Genomic DNA, 21,478 nt, shown 5'->3' with positions numbered 1-21,478 from the left:
ATGGCTTTCTTTGTGAAAAGTATGATCAGTAACCAGGTGAAGAACTTGGGACTTGGTGGTGGGTCCGAGGAAAAAAGTGAAGAAGGCAAACCGTCCGACCCGGCGGCTGTTCACGGCATGACCAGAGAGGAGTACGAGGAGTACCAGAAGCAGATGATAGAGGAGAAGTGAGTACAGGGCCTCGTTTTGCTTTAGGAGCAAAAGGCATTCAGCCAGCAGTTTCCCATAATCCCCCACTGTGTGTATCCCAGGTAGATGATGCCTTTTCTCTTGCTCTCTCTTAACATTGCTTTCTATGAAGTGAACCATCTCCCAGCCTCAGTAGCTGCTGTGTGCTCCCTGTATGAACAAAGGTGGTAAATGGAAAAAAGATTCACAGTGTCCTTCTCAAGGCAGCTGGCCACTTCCTGGTCTGGGCCTACATTGATCACGGCTGTTTTAGTTCATATGAAACACTGGGAGTCTTTACCTCTCTTTATAGTCTTCCTGGCAAGTAGAAAGCTTTCAAAATAGAAGAATTAGGACTTCACAAGCTGAAGACAGCCTTTAAGGTCAGATGCGGGTACAGGCAAGGAAGACTGACCTTGGAGGGGCCAGCAAGCTTGTTACTGGTCGTAGAAACACTAGATAATGTTTAGTTGGATGGCATGGTGAAGGCAATTACAATGTTGCTGTTGTTTTAAAAAGTAAAAGCAGAATTGTTTTATGTTGTAAACACTATCTTTGAAAGAGGAGACCACTTTGTTTGGGGGGTGGAATAAAAGGAACAAATAATACAACTTCCTAATTTTGAGTATGAGGTAACTTGTGGTTGCTGTGATGCTAAACACTGTGACCCTGATGTGCCAAATGTGTTAATGGTTACCCATGGTGGACAGTGTTTGGTGGCACTCCCCAATTAAAACAAGCTTGGAAACAGGAGTGGCATCCATTTCCATAATAGCTTGTCTCTGGAAACCCTATGAACTTGGAGAAATGAAGAAAGTTATACAAGTGTTCAGGTCTTTCATTCATAGGGCTGCTGTGAGTCGTCTATGACTCGATGGCACTTAACAACAACAGCAACAACAACAATTTTGAGTATGTAAAGAAAATTCAGAAAAATACAACAGGACAAGTATGTCCTAAGATTCAGCTTCCCAAAGCCTGTGAATGATTGTGAGGCCTGCTTTGGACCAAAATTCTAAATATACACAAAAGTACTTATATATGTCTATACACAATGTGTCCTTTGTAATATGTAAAATTGACAGTTAACATGTTTCTGTATTTGCTGATGAGCAAGTAAGTAGATTTAAAAGCCAACTCAAACTCATTGCCATCAAGTTGGAGCCGACTCATAGCTGATCCTCTGGTGGTTTTCACAGGCTGTAAATCATGTGAGGTTGTCCAAGCAGCTGACAGATAGATGCCTACATATACAGGTAACTACTTTTCAGTGCATCTCAGGCGTTATTAGACTCCACTCCTAAACATTGCAGCCATTACTTCCAAAAAATAAGGACATTCTCGTGGCTACATAAGATGTAATAAGCATGCTCAACAATTTATGTTGGTATTGTGAATGTGCATATTCCAAACAATATTTCACTGCTGAAGATTGAGCCTTAAAAGAAGGTAATCAAGAAGTAAGTTTTAACGGCTTAAGGTCAAGTGAATGAAAGAGTCGTAATAGTCAACTGAGAATTGAAGTTTGCTTCTGGAGGGTAAACGTCTGTCATCTATTACAAATGAAAAGTATTCCTTTTTTGCCACCAACACCTTTTTTTTTTGCCTTTTCATTAGTTTATTTACAAAATTCTAATACAAATTTGAACAAATTCTTTCAATCTTTCTCACCACCGCCCATCAAATTTTACAACCCAATGATTAATCCCCTCTTCCTCCTGCACATCCATATCCCTCTGCTTCCAGCCTCTCCCACCCCTCCTGGATCCTTATACTCATTCTTACAGTAACGGTCTCCACCAACACCTTTTGCTCATGATCAATTACATAACAGTTGCTTAAATCCTGTGTAAGATGATTATAGGTGGAAAGGTTAAGGACTTGGGAGGAACTAAAAAAGCTCAGACCTGCATTTAATGGAAAGTGCGCTGTGTGTCTGAACGAAGGTTTCTGTGTCCGTGTTGTGGTTTATACGCTGCCTTTAATATTTTCTGCTGGGAAGAGACACACAGTCCCCACATACATGAAACTGCTAAGATAAGACTCCAGGCAGAAGCAGCAGCACATCTTGAATACTAGCTTGTTCAGCCTATGGCATGAGAGTTCACGCCATGCCTGTAAGCCGTACAGGAAGAAGAGGGATCATGAATAAGCTCGAACAATTGCACCAAATGCTCCAAGTTTAAATGGACTAAAGAAAATGTTCAGAAATTTAGTCTACCCCTCGATCAGGTAAAACATCCTTTACTCCACCTAGGCAATAACGATGATTGCAGAGAGGGCATCTGTTTGATTACCGAATGCCCTAGTTTTCCTTCATTTTGTATCTGGAGAGATCACAGCTCAAAATGGTCAAATGCTGTGGTCAATCAGTGGATTGGGTTATTTGCCAACTAATCGGCTTTTTATGCATGTAAAGATATTCTTAATCTCTGTGGTCACCCAATTTGAAAACTTAGGGCAAAACCATGGGTTCAACTTGTTTCCTCATGGCTACAGAGGGGCAGTGCTCCCAGCGTGTTGCCTGAGTTGTCAAAGGAGTCATCATCTATAACGAACATATAAAAGTAGCCCGCAAAAATGGTTCGTCACATCTCACATGTACAGAAAGGCTACATGGTATTTTTTTTCTATGTCATTAAGTTGAACATGACTCATAGTGACCCCGTGAACAACAAATCGGAACCCTGTGCTCACTATACCATTCTCACCATCTCCAGCACACCTGGGCCCATTGCTGCAGTCACTGTGTCAATCCGTCAAGCTTCCTCTCCTTCACTGACCCTCCACCTTTCCAAGTATGATGTCCCTTTCCAAGGACTAGCCGCTCCTGACAACACACCCAAAGCATGTGAGATGAAGCTTCACTGTCCTTGCCTCTAAAGAACACTCTAGCTGCACTTTTACCAAGACAAAGCTATTTGTCGTTTTGTCAGTCCATGGGATAGTCAGTTCTCTTCCCCAAGACCCCAACTCAGATCCATCAATTCTTCTGTCATCCTTATTAATTACCCAATTCTCACATGCATAGCAGGGGATTGGAAAGATTATTGCTTGAATCAGGTGCACCTTAGTCTTTAAACTGACATCATTGCTCCTAAGGACTTTGGTGAGATCCCATGGTGGCAGACTTATCTAAAGCTTATGTAATTATTCCAAGGAACTTTAACCATCTCTCTGGCTGAATTTCAGCCAAACAATAAATAGGGCTCTAGAGTGAACAGTAACATGAGAGAGGTATCCATGACAGGAGTCAGCCATACAAAATCAAAGGGGCAGCAGGAATAAAGCTCAGGGGGCAGAAAAGGGTAGGGTAGAAGGATGAATGGAAGCAAGAATCACAGGGAGGAAGGAGGAGGAATGTGGTTGCATTGTGGGTGTCATAATGTTATAAAACAAAGTGTATGAAGGGGGGGAGTGTGAAGCCAAAGTTTAGGTTTTGTAAAACTGGGTGGTTTTTTTTAAAGGTATTTTTTTTAAATAAAAGGATAATTTTTGCAAATGAAAGCTGCCTAAATTCATCTCTGTTACTTGAGAAAGCTGTAAGAGTGACTCAAATTGGTGAGCTCTGATGGCCTAGTGGTGAGAAGCTGCACTGCAATCCCAGAGGTACACAGTTCAAATCCACCGGATCCTCTGCTGGAGGAGGAACAATCTTTTCCTGTACCAATCAGATCCGATTTGATGGTACACACTCAAAAATAATAATAAAAAGAACAATTTAAAAAAGCCTGACTGATTCAAATTATAAACCAAAAATGCGTGCCCAGCTGGACATGCTGCTGCACACTTTACTCCACATCTGGATTTAGATTTTAAAAAATCACTACTGGTAACATTAGTGCTGAAAGAGATCTATATCAGAACAGAACACTTAGGAAGGTATAAACTGAATGACAGTCTAGCCTCTATTTTTCTGTTACATTGAGCAGTCCCTTTATCTAAGTTAAGGGGCACTGATTGCTATGGGAACATTTTTCACTGACTCTGAACTTTGTTTATTTGGCGGTATTTTTGGACCTCTACTGGGTGTTAGAGGAGAAAATGCTACGGAGCAGTTCTGCTCTGACACATGGGTGTTATATGTTGGAATCGGTTCAGTGACAGCAGCATGAAGTGCTGGCACAGTGAGTGATATCCTGAAATGGAAGATAGGATAGTCTTGTCTGCAGGATTTACATTCTGCTTGGGAAAACTAGTAGTTTGTAAACTGGCTCACCAGTATTTTCTAAAACAAAAGTTTCAAAAATACTTTGAGCCAATGGCACCATCTTTGTGTATGTATATTCTCTCCTTGAAGAATATTTTTTTATATACTCTGGCATCTTGGTTTCAAAATAACCAATGCAAAATGAAAATTTAGTGGTTTGACTTCACCAGCTGCTCTGAAAGGAGCTGCACTACTTCCAAAAATATTGAAAGCTTTAGAAACCCAATGGGGTAGTTGTACTCTTTCCTTCATGGCCAGAATTGACTCCGTGTAGTGAATGGAGTTGGATATGAACTCTAGAATGCTACTTCTGACACATCAAAATATGTAAAAATCCTGCAGACCAATAGGTAAATCAGGACCTAAAAGAGCTGAGCCTGTACTTAGTACATCTGAATTGAATTAACAAATGGAACAATTCAGTTTATACAGTTATTTAGTCAAAGGTACCAAAATAATCCAACAGTAAAAAGAAAAGTCCTTTCGACTAATGGTTTTGAAACAAATAGAAAACACTGACGTTGGACCCCTACCTCACACCCTATACATTCATTTGTATCAATTACAGACCTAAACATACAACTAATATTAAAAGGCTTCTAGAAAATAACCAGATGATTCCTCTGTAACTTCCAAAGTGGAGAAAAAAATTTTAAATAAGACCCAGAAAACAGTAACAATATATTTTTATGATATATTGTGGTTGTTGTTGGGTGCTGTCAAGTTGGCTATGATTTAGAGGGACCCTCTGGACAACAGATCTGAATCTGGCCTTCTCCTGTGCCATCCTCAGTTCTCTGCCATGCTCAAGCTCACAGTCAAACCATCTAGATGAGGGTACCCTATCTTTTGTTGACCCCATACCTTTCCCACCCTGATGCCTTTTTCCAGGGACTGGCCCTCCTGACAACATGCCCCCGAAATAGGTGAGATGAAGTCTCACCGTCCTTGCCTCTAAGGAGTACTCTGGTTACACTTCCTCCAAGACAGATTTCTTGATTCTTTTGAAGTCCATGGTATAGTCAAAACTCTTCGCCAACACCACAGGTGAAAGAATAATGATAAATTAGACTCCATCAAACTTAGAACTGCATGCTTATTAAAAAACACCATAAAAAATGAACAGGTAAGCCACAGACTGAGAGCAATGATGTGTGAAATGTTTCTCTGAAGAAGGACAGGAATCTAGTTTAGATAAAGAACACACAATAAAATGTACACACAAAAATGGGTCTAAGAGGGGAGCTCTGGTGGCCTAGTGGCAAGGAGCTGCAACTACAATCCCAGAGGCGCAAGGTTCAAATCCACCAGATGCTCTGCCGGGAAAGGAGGGACAATCTCCTCCTGTACCAGTCAGATCTGATTTGATGGTACACACACACACACTCACACACACACACACACACACACACACACACACACGGGTCTAAGAATTGAGCAAACACTTCACAACAGTATACAAGTGACCAATTGTTACTACTGGTGTTAGGTGGCCTTAAGTCAACTACAACTCATAGCAATCCTGTAAACATAAATGGAAACCTTGTCCTATCTGAGTCATCCTCACAATTTTTTCCAAGTAAAATGAAATCATTGATCGTTTCTGTATTTTGCCTGTTAGTCCAGTGTGGAGAACTTCTGTTTTCGTAATGCTGAGCTGTGTAATTCATATTGAAGGCTATAGTCTTTGATCTTCAGAAAGTGCTTCAAGTCTTCACTTTCTGTAAAGGAAGATTGTGTCATCTGCATACACAGGTAGCTGATGAATCTTCCTCCAATCCCGAGGCCACGTTCTTCTTCATGTAGTCCAGCTTCTCAAACTATTTATGCAGCATCCAGATTGAATAGGTGCACACCTATCCTGATTTTAAACCATGCAGTGTTCCCTTGCTTTGTTTGAACAACTCTATAGGCTTTGCATGAGCACCATTAACTGTTCTGAAGTTCTCATTCTTCTCAATGTTATGTTGTTGTTGTGTGATGTCATGTCACCTGTAACTCTAGCGATCCTAGGTACATGACTCTGAACCCTGCTCTATCCTGAGCCAACCTTCTTGTCTCTGACACACCTACACCCATTACCCCGGTCACTGAGTCAATCCATCTCATCCAGGGTTTTACTCTCTTTTGCTGTCTGTCTGCCTACCCTCCCAAGCATGACATCCCTCTCCAAGGACTTGTCTCTCCTTGCAACATGCCCAAAGAACATCAGACGTAGCTTCAGAATCCTTGCCTCCATAGAAGAGCCTGGTTTCAACCTCTCCAGGATGAACCTGTTTGTTCTCCTAATGGTCCATGATATATTCAATATTTTTCTCCAACACCACAGCTCAAAGGCATTAATTCCTCTGTTGTCTTTATTCACAAACTAATTCTCAGATGTATAGCAAGTGATTGCAAATACCACGGCCTGAATCAGGTGCACCTCAATCTTCAAACTGACATCATTACTCTTCAGTAATTTAGAGAGGTCCCTGACAGCTGACTTCCCTAAAGCTGCACATATTTTAATTTTCTCAACCAAGGGTGTTGATTGTGGATCTGAATAAGATGAAATAATGGACAATTTTATGTTTTCTCCATCTATCATGATGTTGCATAATGGCCCAGTGGTGGCCATTTTTTTCCTTGATATTGAAGTGTAATCCATACTGAAGAATGTAGACTTTGATCTTTCACAGCAGGTACTTAAGCCCCCCTGACTTTCAGCAAGCAAGGTTGTACCATCTGTGTAATGCAGATTGTTGATGAACTTTCCTCTGATCCTGATGTCACATTCTTCTTCATAAACTCCAGTTTCTTGAATTATTTGTTCAGTCTAGAGATTAAACAGGTGTGGAGAGATAATACAGCCCTGATACACGCCTTTCTTTATTTTAACGGTGATGCAATAGAATGCAGAAATTGTTGAACAGTATCATTAATAGCAAATACAAGTGAAATCTTGCTGAAGATTATTAATAAACAGAGAGAAAAAAATCAATAACTCCAAGCAGCTAGAACAGTACATCAACAGAGAACTGCCTAAGATGCATCCTGGATTTAGAGGAGGCCATGGCACCAGGGATATCATTGCTGATGTCAGATGGATCTTGGCTGAAAGGAAGGAGTCTCAGAAAGACACCTACTTGTGATTTATTGATTGTGCAAAGGCATTTGACTGAGTGGACCATAACAGATTGTGACTAACATTCAGAAGAATGGGAATCCCACAACACTTAATTGTGCTCATGCAAAACCTAGACCAGGAAACTAGTGTCCAAACAGAGCAAAGGAACACTGCGTGGTTAAAATTATTAGGTTAGTAATAATTCACTAACAGCTTAACAGTGGTGAAACACTGTTGTTTGGCTGCTGAGCTAAAGGTCAACAGTTTGAATTCCCCCAGCCACTCTATAGGAGAAAGATGTCACAATATGTTTCCATAATTATTTCAGCCTTGAAAACCTCACGGGTCAGCCAGACTCTGTCCTGGGGGGTCACTGTGAGGTGATCTTTTGATTCATCCAGTACAAACCATTTGTGCTACCACATGTTAGAAATTAATGAATCCACCTGAAATGGAAAATGAAACTTCTTGTAAGGATACAGGATGCTTCCCCTAACCCATGAGTAGAAAGCCCACTGGGCTGCGGGTAAAGGGGCATCTAAGCCAGGTGCCAGGAGGCTGTTGGGAAGGACACCCTCTTTTCCTATCACTTCCCATAACCCCCATCTCTGCTTGGCTGCCTCTCTTCCTTAGCCACCAGCTCCATCTCTCTGTCACCCAGACCACAGGCAGGACAGGTGGAGAGGAAGCCTTGCTTCCCATTCAACCTGTACCACTTACAGCCATGCTGTCCATTTCTGTCTTTCTCCCAGGGCCAAATTTCCAAAGACTAAATGGCAGTGTGGATTGACACCTTGACTCTAGTGTGTCAGGAAGTGTGAGGATGGCACAGGATAGGACAGGGTTCAGGTCTGTTATTCATAGGGTCTCTATGGGTCATACTGGACAACACTTAACAACAACAAAACAGAGGGCAGTGCCTAGCCTGGTCCAGTCCTACACAACCAGCAGGAAGGGCCATGGCCATCAATTTAGCTGTGGGCAGTTGCGAGGTGTTGGGGAAAACTTACTGAAAACAGAATCTACCCCAACCCAGAAACTGCTTTCATAAAAACAGAAGTGACGTTTTCTTGTTCAATAAGCTTTCAGTCACAGTCTGATATACAGCAACACCTCTGCTGAGAAGACTGCAAAGACGGAAAGACGTGACTCCTTAGAGCTGGGTACAGCCTTCAGACGGTGTTCCTGGATAAAACTGCATGATAGTCTTTGGCAGGAAATGGGGAGGTTCGCTTGTCTCCTCCCACGAGGCAGGGCTGAGGTCTTCCCTGAGGATCACATCTGAGATGGGGTGGCGCCTGGGTCCTTGAGGAAACATTCTTTTTAAAGCAAAAAAGAATTTACAATACATTTTCTACGGTGATAGAACAAGTGAGGAGGGAAACGTGCCTCCAAGCAGAAGAATGGAAACGTGATTTTCAATTTGCAGTGATCAGATGTTGAGTGAGGGCTAGGTTCAAGGGGGCATAAGCACTCAGCTGCCCTGGGAAGTGTCATCCGGGTGTCCTGCATGGAGGAGGCACTGTGATGTCCTGAGTGCTACCTCCTTATGAGAGCCTTTAACTTGTCTTCCTTAACTTTCAGGATGGAAAGAGACGCTGCATTTACACAAAAAAAGGCAGAGAGGGCATGCCTGAGAGTTCATCTGCGAGAGAAATACAGACTTCCAAAGGTAAGAGGCGCTTAACACAGAGCAACAATGGTGTCCTGATGGATATGAGCTGAGCGGAGAGGAGCTGACCGTCGGCAAAGAGCCACCTTCATGAATGTGTGTGTGCATATGCCGGAGCCACATCCACTTCCTAACCAATAGGCCTCCAGAAACTCCGTCAACTTTGGTAAATGTCAACAGCTGTAGAGGGGCCTTTTGTTCATAGTGTCGCTATGAGTCATGCTCGACTTGAAGACAATCAACAGTAACGCAGAGGAACGATGGTTGGTGTCCTAATCAATAGGAATAAGGAGGAGCTGACCATCAGCAAAGGGTTACAGTGACGAACGTGTGTGTGCACGTATTTATAGATGTGTAGTAAGTGTGTATGTATGTACTGTGTCAGATGACGAGGTTACACAGGATAGGGCAGGGGTCAGGCTGTTCATAGGGTCATTACGAGCTGTGCTTGATGGCTCCTAACAACAACAAAAATAACAACATACATGTATATAATAAATAAATACATATGGATCTCTGGTGGCCTAATGGTAAGAAAGCTGCACTGCAATCCCAAAGGTGTGTGGTTTGAATCCACAAGCTGCTCTTGGGAGAAGAATGGACAATGTCCTCCTGTGCAATTTACTGCTTCTGAAAACCCACTGGAGGGTCAGCTGTGGATTGGTTCCAACTCTACAGCTACCTACAACTGCATACATATAATAATAATTAATAATAATAATTATAATTATAATTATAATATATACATGTGCATGTGTATATTATATATACAACTATAGAATAAATATCTGATGGCCTAGTGGCAAGAAGCTGCACTGTAATCCCAAAGGCACAGGGTTTGAGGCCACCAGCTGCTCCACAGGAGAAAGATGGGCAATCTCCTTCTATGTGATTAACTGCTTCTGGAAAACCACCAGAGGGTCAGCTATGGGTCAGTTCCCACTCTACGGTACACAACAACAATATAACAAACACAGATTTTATATATATATATATACTAGCACATATTTTGGTCTGATTTTTAATTGAGCTCTCTGATATATGCAGCAAGTATTGAACTGAGAGTTCGTACAGACCCAATCCTAGTCTTCAACCTCTATGCATTTCCATTTCTTCTCTCAGCCGTTATTGTCTTCTCTAACAGAGGTCCCACATACAGATTAAAAAGGTATGAAGATAGGCTGTATCCCTGGCGTACACCTTTCTTGATTTTGAAACATGCAGTGTTTCCCTGCTCTGTTCTGATGACTGCCTCTTTCCAAGCGTAGGTTTTATATGAACATGATTAAGTGTTCCAGGATTCCCATTCTTCTCAAGGTCAGCCACAATTTGTTGTGATCCATATAGATAAATGCTTCTGCATAGTCAACAACACAGAGATAGACATTCCTCTGGTATCTCTGCTTTCAGCTAAGATCCATCCAGCATTGACCAGAATATCCCTAATACCACGGCCTCTTCTAAACCCAGCCTGCTCATCTGGCGGTTCTCTGTTGAAGGGCTACTGCAGGCGCTTTTGGATAAGCTTCAGCAGAATCTCACTTGTGTGTGATAGTAATGATATTGTTATATAATTTTCACGCTCTGTCAGATCCCCTTTTTGGGGGGAATAGATATGGATCTCTTCCCGTCATTTGGCCAGGTGGTTATCCTCCAGTGCAACCCTCTAGTGACTAAGCCGCTGAGCTCCCTCGTCTCAGTCATTGGAAGATGCTGTAACAGAAACGCCACACGTCAAGGGCAGTAACAAATAGAAATGCATTTTCTCACAGGTTAGAAGGCTGGAAGTCTGAATTCAGAGTGCGGGCTTCAGGGATGGCTTTCTCTCCTACAGGGAAAGGTCTTTATCTCTTTTCAGCTTCTGTTTCTTGGTTCCTCATGTGATGGGGCATCTTCCTTCTCTTATCATGTTCCCTAACCCTAATCCTAACCCCCTCCCCTACTTGCTTAATTGGCTCTTTTATATCTCAGAAGAAACTGGCTTAAGGCACAGTGTACACTCATTGCAATTCTGCCTCAATAGCATAAAAAGGATGTCCTTTCTCCAAATGAAGAAGACCAGGGAAGTCTGGCTCCTAACCAGTAGGTCAGCAGTTCAAAACCACCAGCCTTGGAGACCCCATGAAAGGTCTCTGTGAATTTAGGCCTGGCTTGATAGCGGTGGATAGTGGGTATTCTCCTATGTATAGTAGGACTTACAGAACATACGTAGGGGCAAGGGACACAATTCAACCCATGTTTTTGTTAGGAGTTGACTACAATTCATTTCAAGCCCATGAAAAATGAGATCTGAACCTGGCCCTCGCCAGCACCATTCTCACCCTCTGACACGCTCAAGCTCAGTCCTTGGGTCAATCTGGCGGAGGGTCTTCCTCTCCTTCACTAACCCTTCAACCTTTCCAAGCATGATGTCATTTTCCAAGGACTAGCCCCTCCTGACAAAACACCCAAAGTTCGTGAGATGAAGTTTCAGCCTCCTTGCCTCTGAGGAGAACCCCGGCTATACTTCCTTCAAGTCAAATCTGTTCTGCACGCGGTTTGTGGGCCACTCAGTTCTCTTCGCCAACACCACAACTCAAAGGCATCAGTTCTTCTTCAGTCGTCCTTATCAGTTGTCCAACTTTCAGATGCATACGAAGCACTTAAAAATGTTTAGGCATTATACATACGACAACGGCCCAGGATAAGAGGCATACTACAAAGAGGACTAGAGATGGGAGAGGTAATTGTGCAACAATGAGTGGGTATTTAAAAGAAAAAGTGAGCTGGGGAGAGGTGGGACAGGTAAAATGTGCAATAGTGTATAAATGAAAATCTAACTTTTCTGTAAACTTTCATTAAAATAAAAATTAAAATGAAAAAAAATTATTTGAAAAAGAATGGCATGGCTTGGGTTGGGCATTCTTTAGTTATAAATATAAACTGATTCAATCCATAACCAACACAGCAGGTCTCCTGATCAGGAAGTACCTGAGGGCCCCCACCTTTTGTTATTTTGGAGATGAAGCGGTGGTGTGGTCACTACCCCACACAGTCTTACCTGCCGAGCTGCCTTTGAGGGTGAACACCTGGAGTCTTGGGTTGTGTCCACAGTTCATGAGAAGAGGCTGTATGTAAAGTGACCCAGGATAACCTGCTTCAATGCTGTATGTGGTGGTGACAAGACCTACACCTTGTCCCTGTGGTCCACCTTCTCTGTCTCCACCCCACACACACACCTGGAGATCACCTTGTCATCAGGTGTTCACTTCCCATTCCCAAAGTGCATCCTTCCTTTGAGAACATCCCCTACTTGTAGAAGACAAAGACCCTCTGTGTCCCTAACCTTTCCCAGGTGTGGACACCATTTCCAGTCGGGCTAGATGGTTTAGAAAGCTGCATCAGGTTCCCTCAAGAGCTGATTCCCGAAGCTCCAGGCACTAGGCGAAGGGAGAGGACCTGTGTCATCCAGAGGCCACTGTAAAATCACCTAAATTTAGGGGAAGTCAAGTACAGAGACATCAAGACACCTAAGTTCTGCTCTCAGTACAGACCAAGTCTTACTCGAGCTTAAATTAATTTCATTTGCAATCAGGAAATTCTGCAAAGAATGCCCTGGCTTTCTGCCCCATCCGCTTTTTCAGGTTTAATGCTCCCCCTCTCCCGCTGTGCTTGCTTTGTGGAGGGTGACATTTCCAAACACTGTCCTCTGACTCTCCCTGTCTGCTGAGTTTCCTGCCCCGCCAGCATGACCCTGGCTGGCTGAGGTCCTCGTGCAGGAAGCTGGCTCAGACTCCACTCCTAAACCCCACTCCTGCCCCTGCCCCTCAGATCCAGTCTGGAATGAAGCAGAAATGAAACCTACATGCTGACCAACAGCTTGGCAACAGAGCGATGTTTGAGGCTTTCTTTTTGAGAACTTTGAGAAATGTTATTCATTGTTTCAGTGTCATTTCTTGGAGATGTAGAAAGGGTTTCAATGCTGGCTCTACCATTCTGATGATGTAATCCTAAGGGCCTTTCTGCATAATTTGTTTCTCTGAATATCCTTGTTATATTATTCTGGTTACACTGTCAGTCCAGAGGCAGGCAGCTTGAATCCCCCAGCTGCTTTGAGGGGACAGATGGACAGTCTCCTCCCAGCTGAAGGACAGTCTCTAGGACACTCACTGGAGAGTGAGCTGTGAGTCAAGTGCAAGTCGATGACAATGAGCAAATTCTTTCTACAATAAAAGTCACTGCTGTTGGGTCAGTTCTGACCCACTGAAACCCCCACTGATTTTCCAAAACTGTAAATCCTTACAGTAGAAGATTTCCCATCTTTCTCCCATGGAGCAGCTGGTGGATTTGAACTTCCTGCCTCTAAATATCACACACTACACAAGGGCTCCCTGTCTTATATATTTTTGTGGTTGTTGTGTGCTGTTGAGTCAGAACCAACCCATAGCTGACTGACCCTCCAGTGAGTTTTCAGAGGCATAAATTGCATGAAAGGAGATTGCCCATACTTCTCACTCAGAGCAGCTGGTGGACTTGAACCACATACCTTTATGTTTGAATATAGACGTCACTATATATTACTTTGAGTTGTGGTGCAGGCGAAGAGTATCGAACATACCATGGACCACCAGGAGAACAAACAGGTCTGTCTTGGAGAAGATGAAAACAATTTCTCCCTAGAGGCAAGGATTTTGAAGCTCCATCTCACATACTTTGGGTACTTGGCCAGGAGGGACCAGTCCTTGAACATCATGCTTGGATGGGTGGAGGGACAGAGCAGGAGAGGAAGACCTTGGATGAGACGGATTGATGACCAGTGATTGAGGCTAAGGGATTAGGTGTGTCAGAGTCAGTGAGGCTTGGCTCAGGATAGGGCAGGCTTCAGAGCTGTTATACATAGGATCGCTAAGAGTCACAGGCGACTCAATGGCATATAACAACATATATTAGTACATAGTGGTTGTCATTTGCTGTCAATTCAGTACTGACTTATGGGGATCTATTGAGTGTGTAGTAGAACTGTCCCCTAAGATTTCCTAGCTTGCAATGTTTATGAAAACCTTGTGGGCGGCCAACCAGAAGAGCATCCTCCCACCAATCCTAGGGAAACCATGAGACAGTCTGCTCCGGTTAAGATTCACAGACTCGGATACCTGATGGGCAGTCCCTCTGGGAGTCAGGGTCGACCCACCAGCTGTGGGTAATCTCTGGGGTGGCGGATATCTGATCTTTTCTCCCACAGAGCAACTGGGGTCTAACTGCTGCCTGGGAGGCTTTCACATTATGGTCACAACATTGTAAAAATGGATTCATAAAGTTCCTATAAATTCCCAAATCATGATGAAACATAATGTTTCAAGAATTTGCCCATTGTGGGAGAAAAAGCAATTGCCTGCTTTTTGTAAAACAATGACAGTGTAGTCCCCTGAGCACAATGCTGTGGGTGTCTGGTGTCTTAGTCTGTAGGGTGTTTGGGGGCCAACCCTAAGACCACACCCCTCTGGAGGTTCAAATCTACCAACTGCTTAGTGGAGAAAGAAGGACCATTTCCTCCCTTGCGATTTACAGACTTGGAAAGCCGCTAGAGGGTCAGCTGTCAATCTGTTCGACTTTAGGCAATGACTTTGACTTTGTGCACAACCCTTAGGGGCCATCATTCCTAGAAATCAGAGGTAGATTTCAGTCAACAGCATAAGCAGAGACGTACACTAGCTTACTGACGATTGATCGAGAGAGAACAGCTTCAAAAACCATTCTTTGGGGATCGCAGGGCAGCTTCTTGCCACTAGGCCTTCTTCTTTTTTTTTTTTTTTCCATTATGCTGGATGAACTAACTCAGTCCCACAAGGATAAATATTGTATGAAACCATTATTGTAGAATAAGTATAAGATCCAGGAGGGGTGGGAGAGGCTGGAAGCAGAGAGATGTGGACGTGCAGAGGGAGGGGATTAATCATTGGGTTGTATAATTTGATGAGTGAGGGGGTGAGGGAAATGGAAAGAATTTGTTCGAATTTATATTCAAATTTTGTAAATAAACTAGTAGAAAAAAATTAAATTAAAAACAAGCAAAAACACCCCAATGTTCTTTTCACTATACTGTGAGAAGGTGCGCTCCTGACTAGTCAGTAAGTACAGTCAGTAAGTACAGCCAGGCCCTGCTGTTGGGGTTTCCTCCGCCTATGGAGGACCCAACTGGGGCTTTGATTATGTAAGACCGTGCCCTGAGGTTGGGGGGCAGACAGATGCCCCCAGACCTAAGTGCAGACACTTGGATAAGGTGGAAAGGACAGCCCTCGCCACAGGCGGCTCAGCTGGCACTCGTGCTCACTTGTTCACAGGGTGGTGGGACACGGGTAGAAATCACCAGCAGCAGGAGCCTGTGCCAGGGCACAGCGGGCGCTTTGTCTCGCGTCTGGCTTCCAGGACCCAGCGCAGCACAAGGCCTGAAGCGGAGCGTCCCTGTCCTCGGGAACCTGGCGCTTCTCCTGAGCTCTCACGTGTTCCAGAGTCAGGATTGGGGGACATCAGCGCTCTTCCACGCACCCAGACCCCCTTCGCACCCCTACTTTCACCAACCAGGCTCTGGTGGTCGCCCCAGCAGCCCCAGGGCTGCAAATGGAGCCCTGAGAACCCAGCAGTTCCAGGCCAGGATCTGCGCCCCTGGCGCGCGGCAGCTGCCTGGCTCCTTCCCTGCGCGTCCGGCTCTGCGTGTCCGGTGGCCCCATCGCGCCCCCTGGTGTTCCCGGAGCAGCGGCCGCCGCATCCACAGGGAACCCACGCGCGTGAGCCGAGAGCATCCTCTGAACTGGAATTGGAGCAAGGACCAGGCGCGGGACAGGGACAGAAATGGCTGGGGGTTAGCTTAAAAGCAAAACAAAACACCACCACCAAAACCAAACAAGCATTCATTAAAAAAAATATTAGTGGGGTTATTGTGGTTGCTGATGGTGTTGTTATTGTTGTTGTTATGTGCCCCCAAGACCCCTGTGACACAGACCGACCCCATGAACAATCGATCTGAGTCCTGTTCTATCCTGTGCCATTCTCTCCATCTTGGATACATTTGAGCCCATTGCTACAGTCGTTATGTCAGTTCATCATGTGAGAAGCTTTGTTGTGTGAGGAGCTTTGTCTTTTTCCGACTCTCCACCTTTGCAAGCATGCTGTCCCTCCCCATGAAAGGGCCCGTCCTAGCAACATGCCCAAAGTTTGTGAGACCAGTTTCCATCCTCGTCTCCAGGGAGAACTCTGGCTACACTTCTCCATGGCAGACTTGTTTGTTCTTATGGCAATCCGTAGGATATTCTGTACACAACTCAAAGGCGTCAATTCTTCTGTCAGCCTTAATCATTGTCCAGCGTTCAGATGCATAACAAGTAATTGAGAAGACCATGGCTTGGATCAGGCACACCTTAGTTTTTAAACTGGCACCATTGCTCTTTAGTAGATTTTTCAAGGTGGCATGGCCATTGACAGTTGTCCTCTAAATGTCTCCATCCCATGGAGACCCTGTGTGCACAGGGGAGGCCAGACCCAGAAGCTTTTCAACCCTGTGATAATTGATATGCAGGTTGCCAGGCTTTTCTTCTGAGGTACTTCTAGACGAACTACCAACCTTTTCGCTAGTTGTTGTCGTTGTGGACCATTGAGTCAGAACTGACCCATAGTTGAGTCCCCAGCAGGTTTTCAGAGGCAGTTAATTGCATAGGAGGAGATTGCCCGTCTTTCACCCTGGGAGCAGCTGGTGGATTCCAACCATGTGCCTTCGGGATTGCAACACAGCTTCCTGCCACGAGGCCACCAGAGCCCCCTCTGGCCAGTAGGCTAGAGATTTCTCATTAGACTTTTGCACCATACAGGGATTCCTTTTTAATACAATACACCATATTATGCACATTTTTCTAAAGTGGGTGCTATATTAGCCTGGATAGGCTACGTTCTGCCTTCCTAGAAACCATGTTCAATGCCAGGCTGGAGGCAATAATTCATGAAGGCAGGCCAGAGCCGGGTCAGGTTGGCGAGCTTCATGGAGCACCAGGAAAGAGGGCCTGGTGTATTTCCATGGGAATGAGGATAGTGTTAGAAATGACAGCAACTGAAGAAAAATTGAGATGATTCTGTTTCCACTAATCTAGTGTCTCTCTCTCCTATTCCTTCTCTGTGGTCAAGGGTGAAATAGTTAACATTAGGTCTCATTTAGAGAGAACTATTTAAAGCAACACTCATGAGTGATGTGATTTCTTTTACTAGCCAACGTGTCACTGGCTAGAGTAGTCAGAGTGCCAAGTTTATAGACTCCTCCAGGACAGTAGTCTCGGGGTCCCCTGGTCCAGTGACTCAATCAAGCTTTCTTTTTTTTTAAGTATGAATTTTATTCTACCGTGTTCTCCGTTCTATTCAAAACCATCTCCTGTGTCCCTGCTGAGAACTGTCAGCTGGGCCATCTAGTTCTCTGGTCTCGAGGCTGTGGTTCCTGTAGACTGTTTGTTCTGTGGATTACTTTCTTCTTGGAATCTTCAATTTCCTCCTTTTCCCTTTGTTCCTGTTGAGTGGAGACAAGCTTTTAAAGACCCCAGACTCTACTCACAAAACTAGGATGTAGCACATTGTCTTTATGAGCTCAATGGTGCCAGTTGATTGAACTATTCCCAAGACTACGGTCCCAAGGCCTCAAACCCAGTTAAACTCGTGTGTGTGTGTGTGTGTGTGTGTGTGTGTGTGTGTGAACTACAGAAAAGTCTAGAACCTAAGTGTCCACTCAGTGTGGAATTTCAGCCCTCCTGTGTAAACCACAGGACTTGTCCAGGGTCACAAAGCCTATTGTGGACCTACGTTCATATTCTATCCTCCTTGACCAAAACACCAAACCATTTGTGAGACATTCCTCCCGTCCAGGCCCCATGTCACAGCAGGACTGGGTGGCTTTGGGCTTTCAGTGCTTGATCTTTGAGAAGTGGCTCCCCAGACCTTGCTTCCTAAGCATCTCTGGGTGGAGTTGAACTTCTAAACTTCTGGTTGTCGGCCAAACATGTTAAACGTTTGCGGCACCCACGGACCCTACAGAAAACCCAAGCCCACTGCCATCGAGCCAATTCCTAATCATGGAGACCCTCCGTGGGGTTGATAGACCTTCACCGGGCTGGGCTGCCTATCTTTCTCCAATGGCTCCAATGGCTGTTGGATTTGAACCACTGGCCTTTTGCTAAGCAGCCCAACGCAGTACACACTGTACCACTATGGCTCCATATTCTCCCTCCACCTTTTCTAAATTCTGTGCTCCATCTGTGATGTTAGAATTGATCACTGAACACAACTGACAAAGCAAATGCTCAGTAAGAGAACACAAGCTCCCAACGACAGCCCTGCCCTCCCCAAGCGCTGGCTGGCGGAAGACACAGTCCTATGCCATTTGGTCAAACCCACACTGGGGAACAAACACAGTAATAGTATTAGCAGTCCACAGGGAATTCAACACATTCAGCATGCCCTCCAGCTAACGAGGACAGGGCGACCCCCAGGGCACCCCATTCACAATCCGCTGGGGTCACCATCACAGCGGTTACATAACAGCAGGAGGCAGGTCTGAGCCCTTCCCCTTTCTGAGGCCCAACCAGAGCAGATTTGAGGAAAATGTCTTCCCAGGAGCTGTCAGCCCTAATGAGGGTAACTTCATCACATTCTGGAATTAGAACTGTGTTTTCTAAAGAAATTATTTGGCTGCTGCTTCCTATGGGGAGAGGGAAGAGTTTTACTCCATTGCTGATTTGGGGAAGGCAAATTTGGCTTCTTTAAAAAGGGAGCTGTGTAGGCCTGGCCCTCTAGACAGACAGATAAAAGCCCCAGAGCCCAACTTTGCTGTTAATTGTTAATGACAAGAGCATTTGTCGCACTGATGTTCTTTGATGATCATTGTTAATTGCAGTAATCAGATAAGTAATGAAATAAGTGTGGTTGTTAAACTCCAGTAATCTAAAGTTTACATTGTTTTTGTTGAATTGGCTTTGATGCGTGGTGATATTTTGTATCCATTGTTATAAATATTGAAGTACATGCCGGTTCCTCACTTAACGATCATCTAGTTATCCAACATTTTAAAATGGCAATAGTAGAAAACCTACTATCCAACTAGTTTAGGTGTTAATGGTGTGTACCTGGCAGTAACTGCCGAGGTGGAAGGCAAAGCAGTGTTGGTGATGCTTACATTTATGCGCTCAGGTGGCTGGGCCATGATTTTCAGTAGGTTGGCAATTATGTAATGATAGAATTTGGTGGTTGTCTTTGATATAATCTAGCAGCTAGGTAATGGCGTGAATCTGGAAGTTACGTAGCAATGTACAAGTCCGCTTCCACTTTTGTACTAGGATGCAATCATCCTCTATTTACCTAACATCAGTTTCCCCCAAACAACATTTGGATACCTTCTGCAGAATTTAACCATGTTGCCAAGTGAGGAGTAGGTTTATACAGCTTCTTGTTGTTGTTGTGGTGGTGGTGGTGTACCATCGATTCAGAACCGACCCATGGCTGACCTCCAGTGAGTTTCCAGAGACAGGTAATCGCAAAGGAGGAGATTGCTCATCTTCCTCCCACAGAGTTGCTGGTGGATTCCAACCTCATGCCTCTGCGGTTACAGCACAGCTTCTTACCACCAGAGCTCTCTCTATATAACGAGCTATATAAATAATATTCATGTTTATGTATTATGCTATATAAGTAATATTCATGTCCAGCCTGTGCTGATTCCTCTGGCTTTCAAGCTATGGATTATTTAAAAAATTTAAAAAAAATACCAATAAAACCCTTCAAAAACAAACCAATCGCTATCTAGTCAGTTCTGGATCAGGGCAGCGTAGCACCTGTTCCACTGGGTTGAAAGGCTATGATGTTCTGGAAACAGATGTCACCTGTTAGCTGATGTGTCCTCTCATAGGACCCATGTGACAGAGAGAGCTGCTCCGTGGGTTTCCTGGTGGTCTTTACAGAGGAAGGGGTAAGGTCTTTTCTCCTGTGGAGCAGCTGGTGGATTTGAACTGCCAACCAAAAGTCTCAAAATGCCTAATGCAGCCCAAGGTGATGCTTGCATTCTATTTAGAGCACATCACACCAACTATTCCCTTCCCGGGACCTGCAATTTCTCCTTCTCTCTGGGCCCCATTTTTATGAAGGAGGTCAAAGTTCCTCTCCCAACTGAGACCAAGAAGCGCCTCCTAAGTAAACATGTTTTTCTAGATCTCTTCCCTTGACCTTGACCCCACTCCACTGGAACCCTCCTCACCAAGATGCCCAGGGATCCGTCTAAATACGGCCAATGGTCTGTCATTGTCTTTCTTTTTTGGACAATGTTGGAAGCCTCTCTCCCTCAGCATCTCTGACACCACTGTTCTAACTCTCATTATTCTCTGTCAAGTTTTCTTCTCCATCATCTTGATGGGCTCCCCTTCCTCTATTGCCCCCAAATTTGGGGCATGCCAGCATGCTCCTTTTCTCATATTCCTTCCAATGTGACAGCTAAACTTGTCTGTCACCTTCAGCTACATCCTCTATGATGACAGCTCTCCCATCTATACTTCCAGCACCATCGCTTCCCTAAATCTCACTCCCGCATCCACACTTCCTTGGGCACTTGACCAATCCAGCAAGCTTCCATCCTAAACAGATTCTCTAGACATCTCCTAAACTTGTCCCTCTCTTGTTCTCCATGTCATCAGGTGTCTTCACAACCATCCCACTCCCTGGGCAGGCAACCTCAGAAGTAGACTGCCGAGTCACCCCAATTTCCCTCCTACCCACATCCTGCATGGTGCAAAATGTTAGGAAGATCAGGTGCCAGAGTGGAAGGTCAGTTCCACCCAGGAGCACCTTGGAAGAAAGGCCTGGCAATCCCCACCTGCGAAATCAGTCGTTGCAAAGTCTAGGAGGCCCAGTTCTACTCTGACACACATGGGGTCCTGGTGAATCAGAACTGACTCTGTGATGACTCTTTCTCTTTCCTTGTAGTTAGTTCTTGACTCACCCCAAGCCACAAGCCTATCTTCATCAGCTCTTACCTGCATGACCACGCAACTCTTTCCCCCCCTTTTTTTTATTTTAATGAACGTTTACAGAGACTTTGGTTTTCCATTCATTCATTGTTGCACACTTTCCTCTCTGCCCACCCCCTTCCACCCAGTTTGCTTTTCTCTTTGAGAAGTAAAAATAATAATAATAATTCTTTCATTTTGTTTTATAATCACCCTTCCCTAGTCCACTCCACTATGCAGCTTTCATTCTGGACTCTTGTCATGACAATAATACCTAATCATATATTCCTCCTAAATAGTTCTCTCCCTCATCTGTT

General features: G+C 44.4%; 1 protein-coding gene across 1 annotated transcript in view; it reads left to right on the top strand.

Annotated features, from left to right (window-relative positions):
- CPLX4 (complexin 4) overlaps positions 1-21,478 on the top strand; it is a 35,597-nt gene continuing 14,119 nt past the window's right edge. Inside the window, exons 1-2 of the mRNA XM_006892721.1 lie at positions 1-167; positions 9,072-9,159. Of these exons, the coding sequence (XP_006892783.1) occupies positions 1-167; positions 9,072-9,159 (255 nt within the window). The remainder of the gene's footprint in view (positions 168-9,071; positions 9,160-21,478) is intronic.

This window comes from Elephantulus edwardii, unplaced genomic scaffold, assembly GCF_000299155.1.
Source record: "Elephantulus edwardii isolate Elephantulus edwardi_28Jun2011 unplaced genomic scaffold, EleEdw1.0 scaffold00118, whole genome shotgun sequence".
Classification (NCBI taxonomy): Eukaryota; Metazoa; Chordata; class Mammalia; order Macroscelidea; family Macroscelididae; genus Elephantulus; species Elephantulus edwardii.
Note: the sequence above shows the minus strand (reverse complement) of the source record. Positions and strands in the feature narration are given on the sequence as shown.